General features: G+C 37.2%; 1 protein-coding gene across 1 annotated transcript in view; it reads left to right on the top strand.

Moving 5' to 3' along the window:
• The window catches only part of GPR158 (G protein-coupled receptor 158), a 429,025-nt gene extending 410,930 nt beyond the window's left edge, over window positions 1–18,095 (top strand). The window contains exons 8-11 of the mRNA XM_008148869.3: window positions 7,836–7,974; window positions 12,007–12,112; window positions 15,702–15,848; window positions 16,641–18,095. Of these exons, the coding sequence (XP_008147091.2) occupies window positions 7,836–7,974; window positions 12,007–12,112; window positions 15,702–15,848; window positions 16,641–18,095 (1,847 nt within the window). The remainder of the gene's footprint in view (window positions 1–7,835; window positions 7,975–12,006; window positions 12,113–15,701; window positions 15,849–16,640) is intronic.
• Window positions 18,096–22,723: the final 4,628 nt, after the last annotated feature.

Below are 22,723 nucleotides of genomic sequence, written 5' to 3'. Positions count from 1 at the left end.
TCATTCTAGTCCACCATGGCTAAATCTCTGTGTAGATTTAGGCAAGCACTGAAATGCTTCCTCCGTTTCTTCCAGAAGGTATGTGATGATATTCTGATATGATAGAAAAGGGATATAAATGAGAATAAAGCTATTTTGCTGCTTTCTCTAACCTAGCACAATAATTTATACAAAACTTCTATTTAGATTTCCATGTCTTTCCTTTATCTTCTATTAGCCACTATATCTTTCTATGTCACTGATTTGGCTAACTCTTCTTGACTGCATTTAGATGATCTATAGACTAGTCCCTGACAAGGACTCTTTTATAAATTAGTATTTCCCTTCATCGTTTTGTACTTGTGAAAAGTTCACCAATACATGAGGTATTTGTAGTTTTGGGAACTCTGCAGAGCTCAACACCCCTTGCTATATATTTTATTCACTAAGTTTGAAAGAAAGACAAAAATAAATCTAAGCAATAATTATACAGGTATAATAGGCTTGTTTTCACATTCCATTTAGGAATTTTAAAATATTTGTCACTTTCAGGATATAACAACATTGATTACCCCACTGTTCAAAAGCACTAATTCATTTCTATGAATTTTACATGGGATATTTTTACTAGATAAAATAATCCTATATAATAAAACCCTACTATGCAAATTGACCTGAAGGTGGAACAACCGGTCACTATGACGCGCACTGACCACCAGGGTGCAGACGCTCAATGCAGGAGCTGCCCCCTGGTGGTCAGTGAGCTCCCACAGAGGGAGCGCCACTCATCCAGAAGCTGGGCTCACGGCTGGTGAACACAGGGTTGGTGGCGGGAGCCTCTCCGGCCTCCGCTGCAGGTGGATGGTAAGGAGTGAGGGGTCTTAGACTGCAAGAGCCCTGGACTGTGAGAGGGATGTCTAACTGCCAGCAGGCACACATCCCCCAAGAGGTTCCTGACTGCAAGAGGACGTAGGCTGGGCTGAGGGACCCCTCCCCCCGCAGTGCACAATTTTCATGGACCAGGACTCTAGTATCTTTATATTTCTCTTTTTTGTTGACATGCTCTCCTTGTTTATTCTCCTCCTTCCTGGTAAAATATTTTAAACACACAAAACAGACAATATGTTTAGTACCTTAATTAGTAATATGTAAGTGTTTAGAAGAAACTGAGAATACAGTAACTCTTTTACTGAGTTATATAGGGAAATTTTAAAATAGCAATTGTTTCTAAGGATATAAATACTTAATTACCCTAGAACAGTGGTTGGCAAACTCATTAGTCAACAGAGCCAAATATCAACAGTACAATGATTGAAATTTCTTTTGAGAGCCAAATTTTTTCAACTTAAACGTCTTCTAACGCCCCTTCTTCAAAATAGACTCGCCTAGGCCATGGTATTTTGTGGAAGAGCCACACTCAAGAGGCCAAAGAGCTGCATGTGGCTCGCGAGCCACAGTTTGCCGACCACGGCCCTAGAAGATTAGGCCATGTTATGACAGGTGAAATGCAATATAAGCACCATTTAATGAGTATTGGAGAAAATAGATTTAGAATTCCTCTCCAGCTGACTTAGTTTAATGTTCATTATTCTAACGTACCACATGCCTTAATCCATACTGCATCACTTGTTCCCATTTTAAAATCTGTTTTTAATTTTTAATTGAAGGATTAAAGACTTGACTTGGGCTATAGCACTATAAATACACACTTTTTGAAGGTCTTGCTTCAGTTTTTAGAAAGAGTGAAGTGGGGGTTGTTTTCTTGTTTATTTATATACCTCCCCCTTCCAAAAATAATTTACTTCTTTGAAGAGTATCTATATAATGCTAAAAGACAGAGGATAAATTAATTTGTATCTTAATTTTATACTCTAGTGCCAGTTTTCCCTTTTGGAAGAACAAAAAGCACTTCCAAGTAAAACTCCTTTAATGACCTGGCATTGTAATTCACATATTAGTTGTTAAAAATACAAACGATTATTGCTTGAAAAAAGATATTTGTTTTCTTCAATAGCATAAAAATACTTCCAATGGTTTTATGTATACCTTTGTTAATAGCACTCAAGAAAATGTCAGCCCATGGAGGTATTTTGAGAACAATGGTCAGGGACCAAGGAGACCTGGGTCCCAGCCCTGCTCTGCTGCCTACACAGTGCGCTCAGCTAGGATGGAACAAAGTTCTCTTCCTGCGTGTCCCAGCACCCAGCTCTGCCCACCCCTGGGGCTCACTGCTCCCAGACATTTTGCCCTCCATTATCCTGGTTGTGAAATATGTTGCAACACCCACCTTATGCTTCTCTATCCCACGCTGAATAAACTGATTTCATGACAAGCAGAATAACAGCAACTCACCATCACCCCCTTTGTGGCCATATACATACTCAGAACTATGCCCCAAGAGTGTATGGTCTAATTAAGCCACTTTCAAGTTTAAAATTCTTTCAGAAGTTATCATTCTCATTGTTTTAATCATTCTATCTCTCATAGTTGTCATTATAACCAAAGAAAAGGCAAGTAAGCCTCCAAAACACCAAGGCTTCTTGTGTGCCAGCTGAGTCCTAGAACACTGGAATTTGAGCTGTTTGGAAGCGTTATTGAAGTTGTTTGATTTAATAGTCAATGATAACTTGGCACTGCCCACTATATTATTACAATAAAAGCATAACATAAAAGAATGTTAAAGAAACACTTAGAAATCAAAAACCGAAAGCGTCTTCACTTATGTATTTATTTAGGGCAGTGGTTCTCAACCTTTCTAATGCCGCGACCCTTTAATACAGTTCCTCATGTTGTGGTGACCCCCAACCATAACATTATTTTCATTGCTACTTCATAACTGTAATTTTGCTACTGTTATGAATAGTAATGTAAATATCTGTGTTTTCCGGTGGTCTTAGGCTCCACAGCAGCGGTTCTCAACCTGTGGGTTGCAGCCCACAGGTTGAGAACCGCTATCAGGGTCGCCTAAGACCATCGGAAAACACAGATATTTACATTATGATTCATAACAGTAGCAAAATTACAGTTATGAAGTAGAATGAAAATAATTTTATGGTTGGGGGTCACCACAACATGCGGAACTGTATTAAAGGGTTGTGGCATTAGAAAGGTTGAGAACCACTGATTTAGGGCATGTAACAATAATTTTCAAAGGGGCTAAGAAAGGTAAAATGTTATTAACACAAAATGTTTTTGTAGCGTGGCAAAGCAAGGCACTACAGCATGAGAGACGTTTGTACTTTGAAGTTGTTTTTCCCTCCGCCCTCGTGGGTGGGCTTAGATCCCAGAGCGGAGTCATCTTCAGGGTCAAAGAACTGATATTCCTTCTCTCTTCTTTGCTTGACCCTTTGGAAAGACAACTTGAGATTACTTTCATTATAGTACATTAATTCATTAAAGGTTATGGTAGTTAACTTTTAAACTGAGTGTTACCCTTTATAGATTAAAAATTAAAAAAAACACATCAGTTTTCTGAGAGTCTTATTTGGTTCTTTAAATATAAATGCAATTCCCTTTTTAACTGTACTTGAGCCTTCCATCAAAATAATTTAACACCAGAAATTATTTTCTAAAGCAGAAGCACAACACATATTTCAACTCCCACGTAATAGCACTGCAAAATTTGGTAACATCTGCATATTTTCTTTACTAATTGTAGAGTTAGTCTGAAGTTAATTATATGAAACTGATTTTTTTCCCAACACAAATTTTACATATCACATTTAGTTTAATTGGTACTTTGAATGATAAATTGTTTTTCAGCTACAGCATATTGTTTGATATTGTTAATGAAATGATTTTTAATGTTCAGCTTAGCTATTACAGAGTATTATTTTGTTTTATACTGTTAAATATAATGCTCCATTGTGGCACACTAACACGATAACTACTTTTCTTTTTCAAAATCTTCAGTATCTTAATATATAAAAAGCCAGGAGCCGTCACAACTGAAACAACCAGATGGACGACCGAACACAGGCTGCATGGGGCAACAAGGCTGGCAGGGGGGTTAGTGAGGGACGACCAAACAACTGAACAGCAGGCTGCGTGGGGCAACCAGGCTGGTGGGGGGGCAGTGAGGGACAACCAAATGACTGAACAGCAGGCTGTGTGGGGTGACCAGGCCAGCAGGGGGGCAGTTATGGGCGACCAGGCTGGCAGGAGGGTCATTTGGGGGCAACCATGCTGGCAGGGGGGGGTCAGTAAGGGGCTACCATGTCAGTGGGAGGTGCAGTTAGGGCCAACCAGGCTGGTGGGGGGGGAAGTTGGGAGTGACCAGGACAGCGGGGGGGTGGGCAGTTAGAAGCAACCGGGCCGGCAGTGGGGGCAATTAGGGGCAACCAGGCTGGCGGGGGGCGGGGGCAGTTAGGGGTGACTAGGCCAGCAGAGGTGGGCAATAAGGGGCAATCAGGCCAGCAGGCAGAGGCAGTTAGGGGTGATCAGGCTGGCAGGGGGGGCGGTTAGGGGTGGTTAAGCAGGCAGGCAGGTAAGCGGTTAGGAGCCAGCAGTCCTAAACTGGCAGTCGGACATCTCCAGAGGGTTCCCGATTGGAGAGCGTACAGGCTGGGCTGAAGGGACCCTCCCCCCGTGCACGAATTTCATGCACTAGGCCTATAGTAACATTATAAAAAAGCACTGCAAAAACTGGTAGGAGATAGTTTTTATAATTCAGCTACATATGAATCCTTCATTTATAGCATATTTTTGTGCTAGTATTGTTTAATATTTTTGCATTCACCATTCTTGAGTTCTATAAGCAGTACCATGTATACACATAATGGTTCTATACACACATCTATAAATAGGGCTTGCCATTCTTAGTAATGATGCCAATTTGATCTTCAGGGCACAAATGGGCCCTGCAATGTGAGATGCAATGGCAAGGTAACAAAATCTACATCTCAACATCATAAAGTTGATGTCATTTCTATTCATTCAATTCAACAAGTATTTATTGTATCATGTGTACATGTGCTCAGTTCTGGTACTATCATCTATGTGACAAGGGTAGAAAAAATAATTAAGAGACTCACATCACAAATAGCAAAACAGCCCAGAGGAGGGTGGTCAGAGAAGCTCTCAGCACACATGGCCTTGTCAGGAACCATACCAATGATGACAGCATCACCAGATTTCAGGAACTTTGGGCCATCTTCCAGCTTTTTCCCAGAAGGATGATCAATCTTCTCAGCTCAGCAAATTTGTGAGCACTGTGAGCTGGGTAACAACCCAGCACAGGGGCATATCCAGCACTGATTTGGCCTGGATGGTTCAGGATAATCACCTGATCTGTGAAGCTGCTTTTACTGGTGGGTCATTTTTGCTGTCACCAGACACGTTGTCAGGAGAAATATCTTTGACATACACATCCTTTTTTCAAAAATTATATTTTATTGATTTTTTATAGAGAGGAAGGGAGAGGGATAGAGAGTTAGAAACATCGATGAGAGAGAAACATCTATCAGCTGCCTCCTGCACACCTCCCACTGGGGATGTGCCCGCAACCAAGGTACATGCCCTTGACTGGAATCGAACCTGGGACCTTTCAGTCCGCAGGATGATGCTCTATCCACTGAGCCAAACCTGTTAGGCAGACACATTCTTGACGATGAAGCCCACACAGTCCCAGATGAGCTTCATTCAAAGATTTGTGTTGCATTTCAACAGACTACTTCAGTTGTAGCATTGACTGGAGCAAAGGTGACCACCATGCCACATTTAAGACCACTTTTCTCCCCTCAGCCCACAGAGACAGTACTAACAGCACCAATTTTATCAACATCCTAGAGGGACAGATGCAGGGTCTTGTCAGTTGGATGAAGTGGTGGTAGGATGCAACCCAGAGCTTCAAGCAGTGTGCTTCCACTGCATTGGCATCTTTACGGTTGACTTTCCATTCCTTGAACCAAGGCACGTTAGCACTTCACTGCAGCATGTTGTTGCCACTTCAATCAGAAATTGGCACAAACGCTACTATGTCAGGGTTGTAGCCAATTTCCACATGGCAGGTTCTTCCTTAACAATTTCCTCATATCTCTTCTGACGATAGGGCGGCTCAGTGGAATCCATTTTGTTAATGTCAACAATTAGTTGTTTCACACCCAGTGGTGTGTAAGCCAGAGGGCATGCTCACAGGTCTGCCCATTCTTGGAGATAGATCCCTGCTTCTAACATACCAATACCCGCAACAACAAATCAAGTCAGCCTGAGATGTGCCTGTAATCATGTTTTTGATACAATCTCTGTGTCCTGTGGCATCAACGATGGTCACATAATAGTTGCTGGTCTCAAGTTTCCACAGGGAGATACCAATGGTGATGCCACACTCATGTTCAGCTTTCAGTGTATCCAAGACCTAGGCATACTTGAAGGAGCCCTTTTGCATCTCAGTAGCCTCCTTCTCAAATTTTTCAATGGTTCTTTTGTTGATCCTACCACAATTTTAAAAGATGCTGGATTCTACATGTGCAATGAGGATGCTGATATGAGTCTTTTCCTTTCCCATTTTGGCTTACATTTAGCAGTGGTTTTTAGAACACCTGTGTTCTGGAGGCAAAACTGTTGCAAAAATAGCCTCATGGATATCTTTGAGTGAATTAATTTTTCCTTTAGCTTCTGAGTATATCAGGACTTTAGACTAACTCCTGACAATTGTGTTTTAAGGGATTTTCAATAACTGGGGTACTACCTATTGTTTAAATATTGGTAGAAATATGCTAAAAATTGGGCAGGTAAAACACAGGAGAATGGATATCAGTGTTTCGGTATATAAGTAGTTACTTCTAGGTAATGCATTGATAAAATGTTTTCTTCAAATTAGAGATTTCTTCTTATGAATTAGATATTATCTTTCAATGAGGTCATGTCAGTAAGACAGATAAAATGGGTTGTAAGGGTTATTGTCATAAATAGTTAAAATAGCAATGTTCAGTTTGGAAAAAAAGATCAAGTGGGATGTTAAACAATAAGAACCATGTATTTAACGTTTATGGTTTTTTTAATTTATCTAACATACTATGGCAGACAGTATGTTAAGTGCTTTATATACATTATTTGATTTCATTAGCATATAATCCCATGAAATAGGTACTTTTATTATCCTCATGTTTCAGATAAGGAAACTGTGGCCCGAGAGGTTAAATTCAGATTATGCAAAATTAATCAGGGATTGAGCCAGGATTCCCACGCAGGTCCAGTGTCATTCTGAAGCCCTTCTTAACTGCTACACTGTGTTGGTCTCTTCTGGCTTAAGCTGACAAACAAGGTGGTTGTGAATTTTACTAAGCCCTCAGCACTCCACCCACAAAATATATGATAGATGTGAAGAAATAATGGTTCATTTACAAAACATGCCACTGAATGTATAGCAACCTGTTTTCTCACATTTCTGGCAATGGATTTTGTTATATATTGAACTAGATTCAATGCAGTAATAACCTAAATTTCTAGAAGTTGCATAGAAACACATTACCAGGCTTTTGTTGCCTGATGACTTTATTTTGATTCAGATATTCTATGAACATCTTAAAGTTTGGTTGGCAATGTAGAAAATTACTTTACAATTGTTTTAGGGAAAACCCAGGTATTAGCAAAAAAAAAGTAATCTGAGGCATTAAACACTGTTTTAAAAATAATAATAATTAAATATACCTTTGAAAAATCTTCTATACACTGAATAAGATTTTTAAATTAATTTATAGAATATATATTTATATGTGAATGATATTTTATATGCATCTATTTCTAAATTTATGTTTTTATAATAGAAACAAAGTGCATGCTAAAGGACTTAAATATACTTTTTTCTTCACCTTTAAAACTAATGGAAAGTTGTTTGTTTGTTTTTGTTCTCACAGCTGAATTTTTATTCCTCTTGTGGGGTGTTTATCTCTGCTATGCAGTGCGGACAGTCCCATCAGCATTTCATGAGCCACGCTATATGGCTGTTGCAGTTCACAATGAGCTGATTATCTCTGCTATATTCCATACAATTAGGCAAGTGATCTGTAGAGCTAGAAAATAATTGTTTTATTTTTCTGATGTGTTGCAGTTTAATTTAAATAGCAAAATTTGGATAAGATGAATAATGGAAAGATTTAGGAAGATGATATTTTATAATTTTATTAATTTCTTTGGCTCAGAAGTGGCAAATGCATATAGTTTTTAAAAATATATATTTTTACTGATTTTAGAGGGAGGAAGAAAGAGGGAAAGAGAGATAGAAACATCAATGATGAGAGAGAATCATTGATTGGCTGCCTCCTGCACCAATGGGGATTGAGCCTGCAATTCTAGCATGTGCCCTGACTGGAAATCAAACCATGACCTCCTGGTCCGTGGATTGACACTCAGCCACTGAGCCACACTGGCCGGTCTATAGTTTTATAACTCTACTGTTCTTAGTTCCTTCTGATAGGCTACTTATTGCCTTCATTTATTTTTAAGGCACTTATTGGGATGTCATTTAATATTATTTATGATATGTAATAGTTTTTGTTCTGAACATATTAAGCAATATATACATACATTACAAAGTAGATATAAATTGTCTATGTTTTCATTCACATTTAATATGCTGATTTATACTTTCAAAATTTTAATACTCAGAGAGACAAGATATGTGTGTGAATTCTGCTGAATTCAAAACAAACAAAAACCACTTCAACCTGATGACTGTATATTTGTGTGCAATGGGGTTTTGTCATCATTGCATTTTAGCAATAATGTTCGGTGGTAAGAATGTACGGCATGGCCTGCCATTTTTTGATGTCACAAGTATCTCTCTAGTCAATGAGTACAAAGGAAGGAAAAGGTGGCTTGTGATAAGTGAATAAAATGAAATATGTATGACTTATCTTCTGGGAATTTTCACCTGATTCATATTTGAAAATGAATTGAAAACCTCAGTGAGGACCAGAAAAAAAAAAGAACAGGAATACTGTAGTTTAAAAACCATCAAAAAGATGTTATTCAATTTCTCATCATTGTTAAAAGTTAGGATACACTAAAAATGTAATTAGAAACTTTGAATATTTGTCTTTGTCCTCAATAGAAAAATAGAGATTAATAATAATGGGAGTCAGGGTGGGAGGTTGTGAATCTATGGAAGTTTTGCAGGATAATTATCATCTTTCACTTTAGTAAATAATCATAAAATGATATCTTGCACTTCTAGAAATAGCTGATGCCAGAGAAGAATAGGGCCACAGGCATACGTACTTTTAAAACTTTTAGTAAGAAAAAGAGGTATTTATGATAACAGCCCTGAAATTCCATCAAAGGGCCAGAATCAAGGTAATTAATTTGCTTTCTTGCTTTTTCTTGTCCCATAACAAGAGAGAAAGAAGAGACAGAATAGAAGAGGAAGGAAAGATGAGAAGCAAAATATGAGATTATAAATAGAAAAGGAGAAGAATGCTTTCTCAATTCTACACAGACTAGAGATTCAAGGCTCTGAGAGCAGGTGCCCTTGTCCAAAATGTAGTGAGCACCTGAGAGCACTTTTTCTTGGTGCCTGAGCTCCATAGCTTTTACTTTTCTCCCAAACCATCTCCCAGGAAAAGCTGCATTTAGGTTGTTTCCAGGATATCAAGCACATATATTTCAAGATCTAACAAACATGCTGCTCTAACACCATTTATAAATTAAATGTTACATTAACAAGCCATCTAAAGAGTTCTAATCATTCAAGAAGGCTTATTACAGGTGAGTTTAAATGTCTTCTATTGTCAGAGTGTAACTGCCATGCAAAGGGTTTCCCACTTCAGCCCTAAATTACCTGCTATATTTCTTGGAACCAAATTAATTGCCCACGAAATTAAATCTGTTCAAAAGTTAAATAAAATGACTTATATTGTTTTCTACCTTGATTTACTTTTCGTCATTAAGTATTTGCTTCAGTGAATTTTAAACTCTCAAGTAGTCCACATCCTATCAGAATTAGGTGATATAAATTATTTTTAATAAACTTTAAAAAATTTGTAATAAGGCAAATAGTCATTACAAAAAAACACACATTAAAAGATAGAAAAAGAAACTCACTGATCCAACCATCCAAAGATAAGCACTATTCCAAATTAGCATGTCACTTTTTGACATTTTTATATGCATGTGCATATTTATGATGCATTTTAAGAAAGTCACATTGCAAACTAGCATACTGAGAAGTCCTTACAAAGGAAATTTATTTAACTTCGTTTAGCCAGCATTTTCCAAACTTAATTGATATTGAATCCCCTCCACCCTTCAATTGACATCTAATTGTTAGCCACACTTTAGAAAATACTGTTTTAATACTGGGCCAACGTGATGAAAGCATATGTTAAATATTCATTGAAAACAGCTTCCTAACTTTGCTTTAATATTTTCTAGAGTCCCCAAAACCCATAGCCCAGCAAGAAGAAGCATATAGGCTATGAGCTGAGTTCATGGAATCAAGCTCTGATTGAATTATTCATGTTGCACCTAATAGATTTCGTGTTGACTAGATATAGCATCCTCAGAAGATCAATTTCTTCTAAACAATTATGTGGTCCCCTATCAGTTTTGAACAGGAAAGACTTCCAATGGTAATGGAATGACCAGCATTGGTAGGTTTTGGTATTTTGTAAGGCAAGCATAAATAAATCTGCTAACTTTAGCTTCACAGCCCTAGTTTTTAAGTTCCAAATCTAACTTACCTTTCTATATAAACCAGACTTGATTAGACTATGGCATATTGGCTTCAAATAATTATATACTATGTTAGCTACTCTTTTTTTGAAATTTAATTTCTATAGCCATGAAGAACCAAGGATGGAATTATAGTTTAACACAGTAAATCTACAGAACACTGATTTTAGGAGGATGAATAGAAAATAGTAGGCAGTAATAATTATACACAATTTCTTATTTACACATGGACTGAATTAATAAATGCTTGTCTCTAATATTGATATAGTCCAAGTATAAGAAAACAATAACATAACAATTTAAATCAGGTAGATCCATCTTAGTAATATTTTCCTGGAATAAACTGTTAAATAAGGCTTCTGACATCAGCAAGGGTATTCTCTATCATTAGGGCATATATACTCTTTTTTGTCTGCTTAAGATATAAAATTATATGTATGTATGTAAATATGAGTATACATGCACATATGTATACATATATAAATGAAAATTATGACTACATATTATATACAGATGTACTCTCATTCTTACCGAATTGTCAGCTTGAACAAAAATAAATTACAAGGATTAAGTCTAGAAGGTAAAATAATGCAGAGGGCGTTTGCCCAGTCTGCTCTAATCCTTTACTTATTGTTACTACCAGGCATAAAGCAAACTTTTGAGAAAGTGTAAAGATTTTTTATAAAGTTTGCTTTTATTCTAAAGCTCAATTTTCAAATATTCCTATGTTTCTGACTTTCAGAACTATCTTTTAAATGTTGAAATACTCTTTCTAAAAATGAAGCTTTAAAGCTACTTCAAAACCCAGTTTCTCTTGAGATATTTCTGGTCAGAACCGCAACCTGAAAACCCAGGTAGTAATTAAAAGTTAATTTAAGAATAATAGATGTCAGTATATGTCAAAATTATTTTTTAAAAGATTCACCATTTTAATTCTAATAAATGCTTTTAAATAAAGAATGTAGACTCGAGAGTTATTTGGATATGTGTTGCAACCCAAATTTTTCAGAAACCTTCAGTCAGTTTGTAACAACTCTTTTATTGAATGAACATATGTTTGCTGCTTTTGCTTTGTAGGTTAAACCTACACACAAAACAGTAATCTGAGGAAATGCTTAATACATTATATTTGTGCTATCTTTCTAACTCTGGATAATAAATTATAGAGAGTTCACTATTATGCATTCAATTAGGGTTGCCTACGCCCTTATTCTTCTGTGATGAAAATATGTCATAGAAACAGTATAATTTCTTTTTCCTTCTTCTATTTATATTTTTCTTAATAGATCTTCCAAGCTTCTAGTGTTTTACATAGAGATCTTGTTAGATTGCTAACTTGGTGAATTCTCTTTGCAGATTTGTCCTTGCCTCAAGGCTTCAGTCTGATTGGATGTTGATGCTGTATTTTGCACATACTCATTTGACTGTGACAGTCACCATTGGGTTACTTTTGATTCCAAAGGTATTCCTCTGACAGTACTTTTCTCTTCCAAGACAATTATCTTATATGAGCCTCAAGTTGTTTCTTCTTTAAAACGACCTGGCAATATAGGCAAAGGGAGGTGGGGAGATCTGCTTGACATCTAAAGTGTTTTTAAAGCTCACTCCTCAGGAAACTAGGTGTCTGTTTTCTTTGGGGATCTATTAAATATATCACATAATTGTTAAATGACAATTAGTACAAAACTCATCATCTGTTTTAGTCCTTTTCCAAGTATTTCGATATCCAGTTATGTTTTAATTATTATGAATTCAAAGTGGCTTTCATAGTAGCCATAACATCAAAATCATTTTTAAAGAGAATTATACTGTTCTAAGAATTCTCTTATTTTGGATTTACATTCAGAGAAATTGTTTTAAACATTCGGGTACTTTTTATTTAAATAGAAATAATTATAATATTGTTCATAGGAAAACCTTGCTTAATAATGATAGATTATGACAAAGACTTATGTAGGCAGCATAATGAAGCAGGGGAAATGGGCCAGGACTCAATACATGGATCCTAAACTCAGGTTTCACCCCAGACAAACTGTATAATATGATATTAGCCAAGACTTTTTACCTCCCTGAGTTTGTTTCCAAATCTATGACATGATCATGATAGCAATAAGATTGCCTGGAATGAAATAAAATATCAGAGAACAAACGGATAACATAAATGATAGCATTATCATTATTTTCCTCTTTTACAAGAGCTCATTCTTGATCACTGCCACACAATACTACATTAGCATGGCTGAAACAAGAACTATGATCTCTTGTCTTTCACCCCAGGCTTTATCTCAACCCTCAGACTTAACCACACATTGAAATGCAGCCTGATTGAAAAGGCCAAATGATTATTTTTAAAAAGCAAATACCTATTTTCTCCCTTATTTTAATTATACCAAATAGCCAAATTTTCATGGATTAGTCTGTTACTGAGACTTATCTTAACCATTCTTATACTTTGCATAATATGATAACATTAGATGTAGGTATACTCAGATTATTTATTCATTTACTCAATAAATTGTTATTGAGGTCCAAAGAAAATTGAAAACATAGATTCATACAAAAACTTGTATATAAATGTTCATAGTTGCACTATTCATTCTAGCCCAAGAGTGGAAGTAACCCAAATTTCCATCAACTAATAAATGTATAAATAAAAGTGGCATATCCATACAGTGAAATATTATTCATCAATAAAAAGGAATGAAGCACTGATACATGCCACACCTTGTACAAAACTTGATAACATTTTGCTGAGTGAAAGAAGCCAGACACAAAAGGCCACATATTATATGATTCAATTTATGTGAATAGTCCAGGTTAGACAGCTCTATAGAGACATAAAGCACGTTAGTGGCTGTCATGGGCTAGGGTTGGGCGGAGGACAAATGGAAATGACTGCTTAATGAATTAAAGGTTTCTCTTAGGGGTGTTGAAAATATTCTGTAAGTCAACCTTGCGTATATACTAAAAACCATGGAATTGTTTAATTTTATGGTATGTGAATTATATCTCAATAACAGATAATTTTAAAAAGAATGGAGGGGCTTTGCTAAGCACTATTCTAGATCCTGTAATATAGTAATGGACAGATAAAAATCTGTGCTCTTGTGGTAATTATATTCTGGAGGACAGGATGAGAAACAGGAAAGATAAATATCTGAAATAGTATTTTAGAAAGAAGCACAAAGAAAAATTAAAAAGCAGAAAGTGGACAATATCTGACAAATAACTGTTTCTTAAACTCATAATAGTCTCTAAGCCTTTGCTCAAGGAAAAAAAACAAACCTCCATTCTCATAAATAAGCTCCAGGTGATTTGACTAGTTAGCATGGGGTATTTTAGAGGACAGGGACTATATTTTATTCATCTTTATGGCCTTAAGTTGATGGCACATGTTGGAACCATAAACATAAGTAGAGCAGTGAAGGAAAGACTCATCAGTTTCTGTGGTTTCTCAGCCAGTCCCAATTACAAACCATTCATTGTTACTTAAAAAGAGAATTATCATTTCACATGGTATCTCCTATTTATGTTTATTTTCCTACCCATATATTTTAATAGACAATAACATTAAAATATCTCTATTATCAAAGGGTGATCTGTTGACTTTTTAAAAAATATACTTTATTGATTTCAGAGAGAAAGGGAGAGGGAGAGAGAGATAGAAACACCAATGATGAGAGAGAATCATTGATCTGCTGCCTCCTGCATGCTCCCTACTGGGGGATCTAGGGATCGAGCCTGCAACCAGGCATGTGCCCTGATGGGGAATCAAACCATGACTTCCTAGTTCATAGGTTGACACTCAACCACTGAGCCACACCTGCTGGGCAATGATCTGTTAATTTTGTAAAGGAATATTTGACTTGATGACAAGCTGGGAGAAGAGCACCCATGTTCTTTAAACTGTTCTTTCAATTTTCACAGGACAGTCACTTGGTTTATATATTGTGTAAAGAGTGGCTGAGTTGTTTTACTTCTCCCTGCTTTCCATCATTTACCCAATTCACTCTTCCTCCCTTCTCCTTTTTGAAGAATAGAGATAGCAAGAATACATGAAACTGAAAAATATCAAAACACCACATGAAAATAATAAAAATAAGTCAAAATATAATGAAGGAGGTACTTGAGAATAATGAGCTTGAGAAAAAAATTAGGTAATTTCACTGACTCTTTTAATTTTGTACTTAGATACCATGTAGCCCAGAGTTCTTTAGGCTGAGCAGCACTGTGCTGAGAGATCCATGCTTGTTTAAGACCTCACTGTCAACACTGTGAGGCTGGAATTCAGATAACCTGGTCCCCGAGTCTTAAAAGTAGACCTTTAAAAAGTACTTTAAATTTTTTTTAATTACAGTTGACAAACAATATTATATTAGTTTCAGTTGCACAACATAGTGATTAGACATTTATATAACTTACAAATTGATGCCCCCAATAAGTCTAGTACCCACTTGGCACCATACATAGTTATTACAATATTACCAACTATATTCCCTCTGCTATACTTTACATTCTTGTGACTATTTTTATGACTACCAATTTGTACTTCTTACTCCCTTCACCTTTTGAAAGTAGACTTTTTAAAAGCTATGTGTAGTAGACTGAAAGTCACATTTCTGTGATCAGGGCCAATTATGCTCAGAGATGAAATACAGCCTCCCCTATGTGAAGCAACATGATAAACATGAGGTAGACCCTACTGCTAAAAAAAAATAATCCCATCTAGCTGTCAGTGGGTCTAAATTGCTACTCTCAGAGAAGATTTCTGTATATTCTGTACTTCTTTGCAAAGTGCAGATATTGTGGAAGAGGAGAAATGTAAGTTGACACTGGGAGCCTAGACAAAAATCAAACAGGGAACAAAGTACCTCAAGTGTGTGACATGGAAAGCAAAACACTAATATAGCAGCAAAATTTTGTAAAGAGTTTAGTGAACAAATTCATCTAAGCTGAAGAAATTATAATAACATTAAGACTTTTAGAAATTTGTTATTAAAATGCTATGTCTTACAGTAATGTCTAGAGCTCAGATTGAATATCTATTTCAGTTTTCACATTCAAGCAATAACCCACGAGATGACATTGCTACAGAAGCATATGAGGATGAGCTAGACATGGGCCGGTCTGGATCCTACCTGAACAGCAGTATCAACTCAGCTTGGAGTGAGCACAGCTTGGATCCAGAGGACATCAGGGTAATACCAGTATTTCTTTTCTATTTCAGATTAGTCCCATTTATATAGGCAAGCATGCGTGGGTTGGTGTATATGTGTGTTCATGTGTGTGCATATGTGTGTTAGAAAGAAAATGAGAAAATGTGTGCTTATGTACAAACTGAAGACATAAAGTGAAGAGTTAATCCTGTTCTAAAACGTGTAATCATGGTATAAATTAGAATGCACAAACCAATCTTGATAGTCTCAACTAACTTTTTGGCAGTCATAATGTTGAACTTGTTATACATGTTCCATAATATGGTTTATGACATTTTGCTGTGAGCAGAGAGCCTGAATTAATTAAAATAATCTGTGGCGATATGTCAGCATTTGGAGGAAGAAGATGTTTTTAGTATTTGATGGTCTGCTATCCCCTAAACCTAATCTAACATTAAGTACAACTTCATTAATGGCTACATGATGCTTCCAATATTGTTGCAGGGATATGTTTTATCAGTAGACAATATGGTGTGTTTTACTATGGTCCAGGCTCAGTCTGGCCCACAAAACTTGGAAGTTCAAAGTTCTTGCTCCATAAAGCAAGGCTAGCATGCATGGGTTTATGTCCTAAAGTGTCAACTCTGTGTGAAACAAAACACAATATAATCAGAAAGTAAGAATGTGGAGAAAGTTGATGAGTAGAAAGGTTAGGAAGAGCTAAACAATTTCCATAAAGAGCTCAAGCTTATTGAATTAAAATGACCATCAGTGATATTATTTGGCTGAAACACTAAATTCCACACCTCTGTGAATTTACTCTTGTTCTGGCAGGATGAGCTGAAGAAACTCTATACCCAGTTGGAAATATACAAAAGGAAGAAGATGATCACAAATAACCCCCACCTCCAGAAAAAGCGCTGCTCAAAGAAGGGCTTGGGCCGATCAATCATGAGGCGTATAACCGAGATCCCAGAGACGGTCAGCAGGCAGTGTTCCAAAGAAGACAAGGAACTCACAGATCACAGCACAGCCAAAAGCACCGCCCTCGTTAGGAAGAACCCACAAGAGTCTTCAGGTAACACTGGGAAACCCAAGGAGGAATCCCTGAAAAACCGAGTCTTCTCAGTGAAGAAATCCCACAGCACTTACGATCATGTGAGAGACCAAACGGAAGAGCCCAATAGCTTACCCACGGAGAGCCAAGAAGAGGAAGCCACAGAAAAGTCCACACTGGAGTCTCTGTCCAGTAAGACACTAACACAGGCACTGAAGGAAAACAGCGAGGCTGAGTCCACGGAGTCTGTGCCTTTGGTCTGTAAGTCAGCAAGCGCTCACAATCTCAGCTCAGAGAAGAAGCCAGGGGGGCATCCCCGAACATCCATGTTACAAAAGTCTCTCAGTGTCATAGCAAGTGCCAAGGAGAAGACTCTTGGGTTATCTGGGAAAACCCAAACATCAGGTGTGGAAGAACGTGCTAGATCCCAGAAACCTCTGCCAAAAGATAAAGAGACAAACAGAAAACACTCAAATTCAGATAACACAGAGACTAAAGATTCTGTCCCTCAAAACTCGAATAATTTGGAAGAGCCAAGAAAACATCAGAAATCTGGGATTATGAAGCAACAAAGGTCCAACCCCCCTCCTGCCAATTCTGACATGAGCCCACGCACCACCCAGATGAAGGACAACTGTGACATAGGGGAAGTGTGCCCTTGGGAGATTTATGACCTGACCCCTGGTCCTGTGCCTTCAGAATCAAAGGTTCAAAAGCATGTATCTATTGCAGCTTCTGAAATGGAGAAAAACCCAACCTTTTCCTTAAAGGAGAAATCTCATCACAAGCCTAAGGCAACTGAACTATGTCAGCAATCCAATCAGAAGAGCATAGACAAGTCTGAGGTCTGCCCTTGGGAGAGCCAAGGTCAGACCCTTTTTGAAGATAAGAAGCATTTGATTTCTAAGACTCAGGTTCCCCCAGGGAGAGCGAAAGATGAGAATGGTGGTCAGCATTGTGCAGCCACTGTGTGTGCTGGGCAATATGAAGAACTGCCCCCCAAAGTTGTAGCATCGAAAATAGAGAATGAAAATCTCAACCAAATAGGAGACCAGGAAAATAAGACATCTTCCTACAATGCAAGTAATAATTTTCAGCAGCCTTTAACATTGCGAGCTGAGGTGTGTCCTTGGGAGTTTGAGACCCCAGATAAACCAAATGCCGACAATAGTGTAGCTTTACCTGCCTCTTCGACTTTAAATGCGAATAAGGTAGCAGGGTCTCGAAAATAAGAGATCTGGGGTACTTTCAAAGTAGCATTCCCCAGAAAGAAAAAGAAGAAACCCTGAATTTGATAAGACTGAAGATAGAAGGATCAAAAATTCCCAAAGAGTATTTGTCAATCAGGGAAAACATGAAAGGCATGGGTGGAGGAAAACTAAGGAGGGTAGAGAGACATCATCATGGGGAAGTTAGACTGGCCCCAAAGTCTTTCCCTGTAACACTAGGAAAATCTTTACATTCAGCATGTTTAGAGGAAGTAGCCCTCAATGTCTGCCCCTGACCAATATTTACCCATGGGACTTTGGAGATCCTATGCAAGGCAAACCAGAAGACACAGAAGAGGTATGAGATTTGCAAAGAAGAAGGTATAAATGAATATGATGGAAATTCTAAGTAGCTGACTGAAAAGAACTTACTTTACCTATATAACCTTGATAGCACTGCTAACTTAATGCATCCCAAAATACCTTTTATATCAATGATTGCTCTCATTTTCTTATAGATGTATGTTTCAGTACATTGTTGTGTCTCATATTCAAGCATTCCAGATTGTATAACTTTTGCAAATAACTTTGATATTATGTGACACACATTTATGCAATCTTCAGCTACTCAATTGTTCTTGCAACTTACAGAATACCTGTTATCTATCAACTTTAGTTGATTCTTCAAGTATAGTAAGCTTTCTCTGGCTTGGGAAGTCATAATTGTTATGAAAAAGTATTTTAGTTTTGTGATTTATATATTGCAAATTTGGATTAACTATTATTTTACTTCATGGTTTGTTATACTGTCTTAATCAGGGTTTTTAGTACAAGTTACGTTACTTGTTTTGCACTTCTTGTTAGGATTGAGAAGCTTTATTAATATCGGAGATCAAATGGTCCTACATAGTCTTATGTCTCAATTAGTTAAGGACAACTTATCTATTGTTTGAAGTCAGAGATAGATAATGCCTTCGTTCCAATTAATTGTCCCTTTGAACTCTTTTAGTATTTCATACTTAGCAGCATTTTATAAGGAAGAAGCTAAGAGTGAGAACAATATACTGTGCATTATTATTACCATTGGAAAGGGAAGACTAAGAATGACATGAGAATTACTGCAGAGCCAGGAAATTTGCCTTTCAGAGCAGATGGAAAGGGAGCTCCTGAGAGCACTTTCAAGGGGTTATTTTTTTAAAGAAAAAATTATGATTACATCAAGATTATTATATGGGTGTATTTTTATTGTGCATACTAAATATAGAATATTTTCAATGACCTTAAAGTATTTATTCTCATAAACTCTTATTCATTGCTTCAGCTAGGGCTAGAACTTGCTGGGCTCAGATCCCAAAGAGATTTATAACCCGGTTTATTCCAAGCCTATAAGGTGGTATGGGCTCATCCTTCTCCCAAGCACTGGAAAACTTACAAGTCCTGCTAATTGCCATTGTGAGCCATCTAGTTCAAAATTTAAAATGCAGAGGTTTATTTGCAAGGCAAAACAGCCCCCAAATCATATCTTATACAATTTATTTCATTCCACACTGGTCACTTAGTGTGAAAATCCTAAGTTGCTGATTTGGCCCTGCTGGTGTGACTGTACAGGAGATTCTATTTCAAAGCTCAGTTTCACTGTATTTAAAGATGAGTCACTTAAACATGGGACCCAGACTTCCCTTTCTCACACCCTAAACACTGACATCTCTACGGCTTATCTGACCAGGACACTTCCAGCAGAAGTAACTTTTTCATTTAATGAGCAGCAAGGAACACATACTAGGAGGATAAAAGATGCGAAAGGGAATCAGAGATGGATGCAGGGCTGTTCTTAGAGAATAGCATTCTCAGTGGATGATAAAAATGAGGACTTCTTTGCATTTATTATCAAAACTTCCTCAACGATTTTTATTCAGGAGTAAGTGAGCCCTTCCCCATGTTGCAAAGCTGTGCACAAATCTCCCTCACCCGGTTCCTCGCTTCGTGCATTACTCAGGTTTGTGGGTAGGTTTGAAGACATAGAAATTCTATTTTTCTGTGTGTTTCCTTCATTTATTTCCTCTTCCCTTCCTTTTCAATCAGGCCTATCTACTTGGTAACTTAGAAATACAATGTTAAGATGTATTTGTGTACCCGTTTCTAGATCCATGTACTTGTTTAATTTATGTCTGAGATCGGTTAGCACTTTATTCACTTTTTGAGAAATAAGCAGTCAAGCATCAGTGACTTTTTATTGCACTTCAGAGTAATCCTGCTTGAGGTGTGGCTTAAAGAAGACTTGCCAAAGTTCACCTTAGTCTATAGATTTTTCTCCACCAGCATAAATCAGCAAGAGTGCCTAGGGTCTTTCCTAGAGTTTCATTGTCATTACTTGTCACCGAGAGAAGTTGAAATCTATAATCTATAATTCTTGAGGCTATTTTCCCAGATTGATAACAAGGAAGTGAATAAACACTAATAAGGTCACAAACACTTGCTAGGTTGTCCTTCTCAGTGCATGTGCAGGCTGCATCCTGTCCTTGTTTTTAAGCCAGGGTTTATAAATAAGTAGATTTATACCAATTTAATAGAACTGTATATTTTATTCCAGAATTAAATGCTTTACAACATGAATTATAACTCAACCCATTGTAAACTTTGGTGGCAATATGGATTTGAAACTCGACAGTTCTCTTGTATTTGCTTCATAAGTTTCTGCATGCAAGTGATGACAGGTAGGACTGAAAAAACACTGCCTTTGACTTCTAGCATTTAGTAACCGAGAGCTATAGAGTCTATAAAGCTGTAAGTCTCTTCACTCACTCTGTGGTTATTCTGAAACTATTATCTGAAACCTACAGCATCCCACCATGAAATGTTTGGTAAATTTATGTTGTGACATGTTGCAGCATGTAAATAATTATAACATCTCTGCAATAAAACATTTATATGAAAGTGATTTGTGGTGATTTGTATGTTCATCTATTGAAAATTAAGTTTATTTTCCCTAGCCAACTTTAGAAAGAATCCTATATATCTTTGGCTTTGGCACACTTATGTACATACATTCTCATATTGCCTATTTATAGGAATGTATGATGAGCCAAATGTGGTCTCAAAACATACAGGTAACCATTTGGAGCCAATAAAACCTGTTAGGACTAGTGCTTTTTGACTTAAAAAAGCTCTTGCTACCTTAAGCTACCTTTTTTAATTTACTCAACACACATACCAGGCAATCAGCTATGCAATGATGATGATCTTTAGATGAACAAGAGATCGAATAACAGCCAGTCCCATAAGAGTACCCAGACACTGCTGTGGTAATAGAGAGGAGATTCTGACAAAGTCACTGAGTCAGTGCAGGCTTCATAGAGAGGCAGGTACACCAGGCTGAAATTCTGCAGACGTTTCAGGTATGAAAGGGAAAGAGTATAAGGCTAGAAAGGTAATTGTGCACAGCCTTGCATGCCATGCTTCAGATTAACTACAACCTCATCTTGGTATCCTGGGAGCTGTCAAAATCTTTAAACAGGGGAGTAACAAAGTCATGTATGAGGAGGATCATTTGGGAAGCAACCCAGAAATGGACCGAAGTGGAAAGGGATTAGAGGCAGCTAGATCAGTTAGAAGACTAGTATGGGAGTCAGGGTAAGGGAAGGTCTAAGGAGGAGAGGAAAAGATTATTGGTTATTTAATCAAAATAGCATCTTCAAATGGGTTTATTGTTGTTTTTAAACTCCTCTGAAGTCAGAATAATCAGAGTAGTTAGATAACTATGTTGAATATAAATATTGCCCTTAAGTTTGTGGACATTTTGGATAATTTCCAAAGTTTTAAAATCCCTTGCTGAGGATCAATAGACCTCATGTCATCTTCTCCGAGAAAAGCTGTGGAATAGGATACCAGCTTCGTGCCATGGGAAACCTTGATAAGCAAACTGGGCTAGGAAAGAAGCGAAGGGCTTGCTGCAGCATGGACTTCAATTCTTATCTGCAAGTGGCCGCCCTCTGAGGTAGCTCCAGGAAAAGAAGCCCTGTGACAAGAGGACAGAGGAGGGAGCTGGATCTACCTTATCCCTTCGATCTTTGCTTTTAAGGATTTGTAGTGAATGCCCTTTCCCCAACTCTTCACAGCATTGTGGATTCCATAGTCTATGGACTCTCGGTACTCATACAGAATCAGTAGTTTCAGTTCTTTGAGCCTGAATGGCAAAGACAAAAAGTGTGTGGGGATTAACAAATCATGAAAATCTTATTGTGCTTTCTTATATGATGATCAAATGGAGTTTTTCAGTGTTTGTTAGAATTGCTAAGTTGATGGCTGTGTGATTTTTTCATATATTTATGAATAAAGATAGACATTTTTCTTTACTCTAAATTTAGAACTTTTATGATAAAAATACCTAAGGAAAATATTTCTATCAGAAATTGACTTTATCACACACAAAATAACCACATAAATCTATTGTTCTAAAACAATGCAAGTAACTTAAGAGTTTATTATATCAGCATATTCCATCCTTTTCCCCTTGAATAGTTATGAAGTCAGAAATAACATCCTTCCAATTTTGGTCATCTTCTCTTTAAACATTTGTTTCTTGGAAATTGCAAGGCCAAACTTTAAGCACATTGTGTGTTCTAATTTGGTGTTAACTGGTTGAAAGGCAGATA

This window comes from Eptesicus fuscus, chromosome 2 (genome assembly GCF_027574615.1).
Source record: "Eptesicus fuscus isolate TK198812 chromosome 2, DD_ASM_mEF_20220401, whole genome shotgun sequence".
Classification (NCBI taxonomy): Eukaryota; Metazoa; Chordata; class Mammalia; order Chiroptera; family Vespertilionidae; genus Eptesicus; species Eptesicus fuscus.
This window is presented reverse-complemented; position numbering and strand designations above follow the sequence as displayed.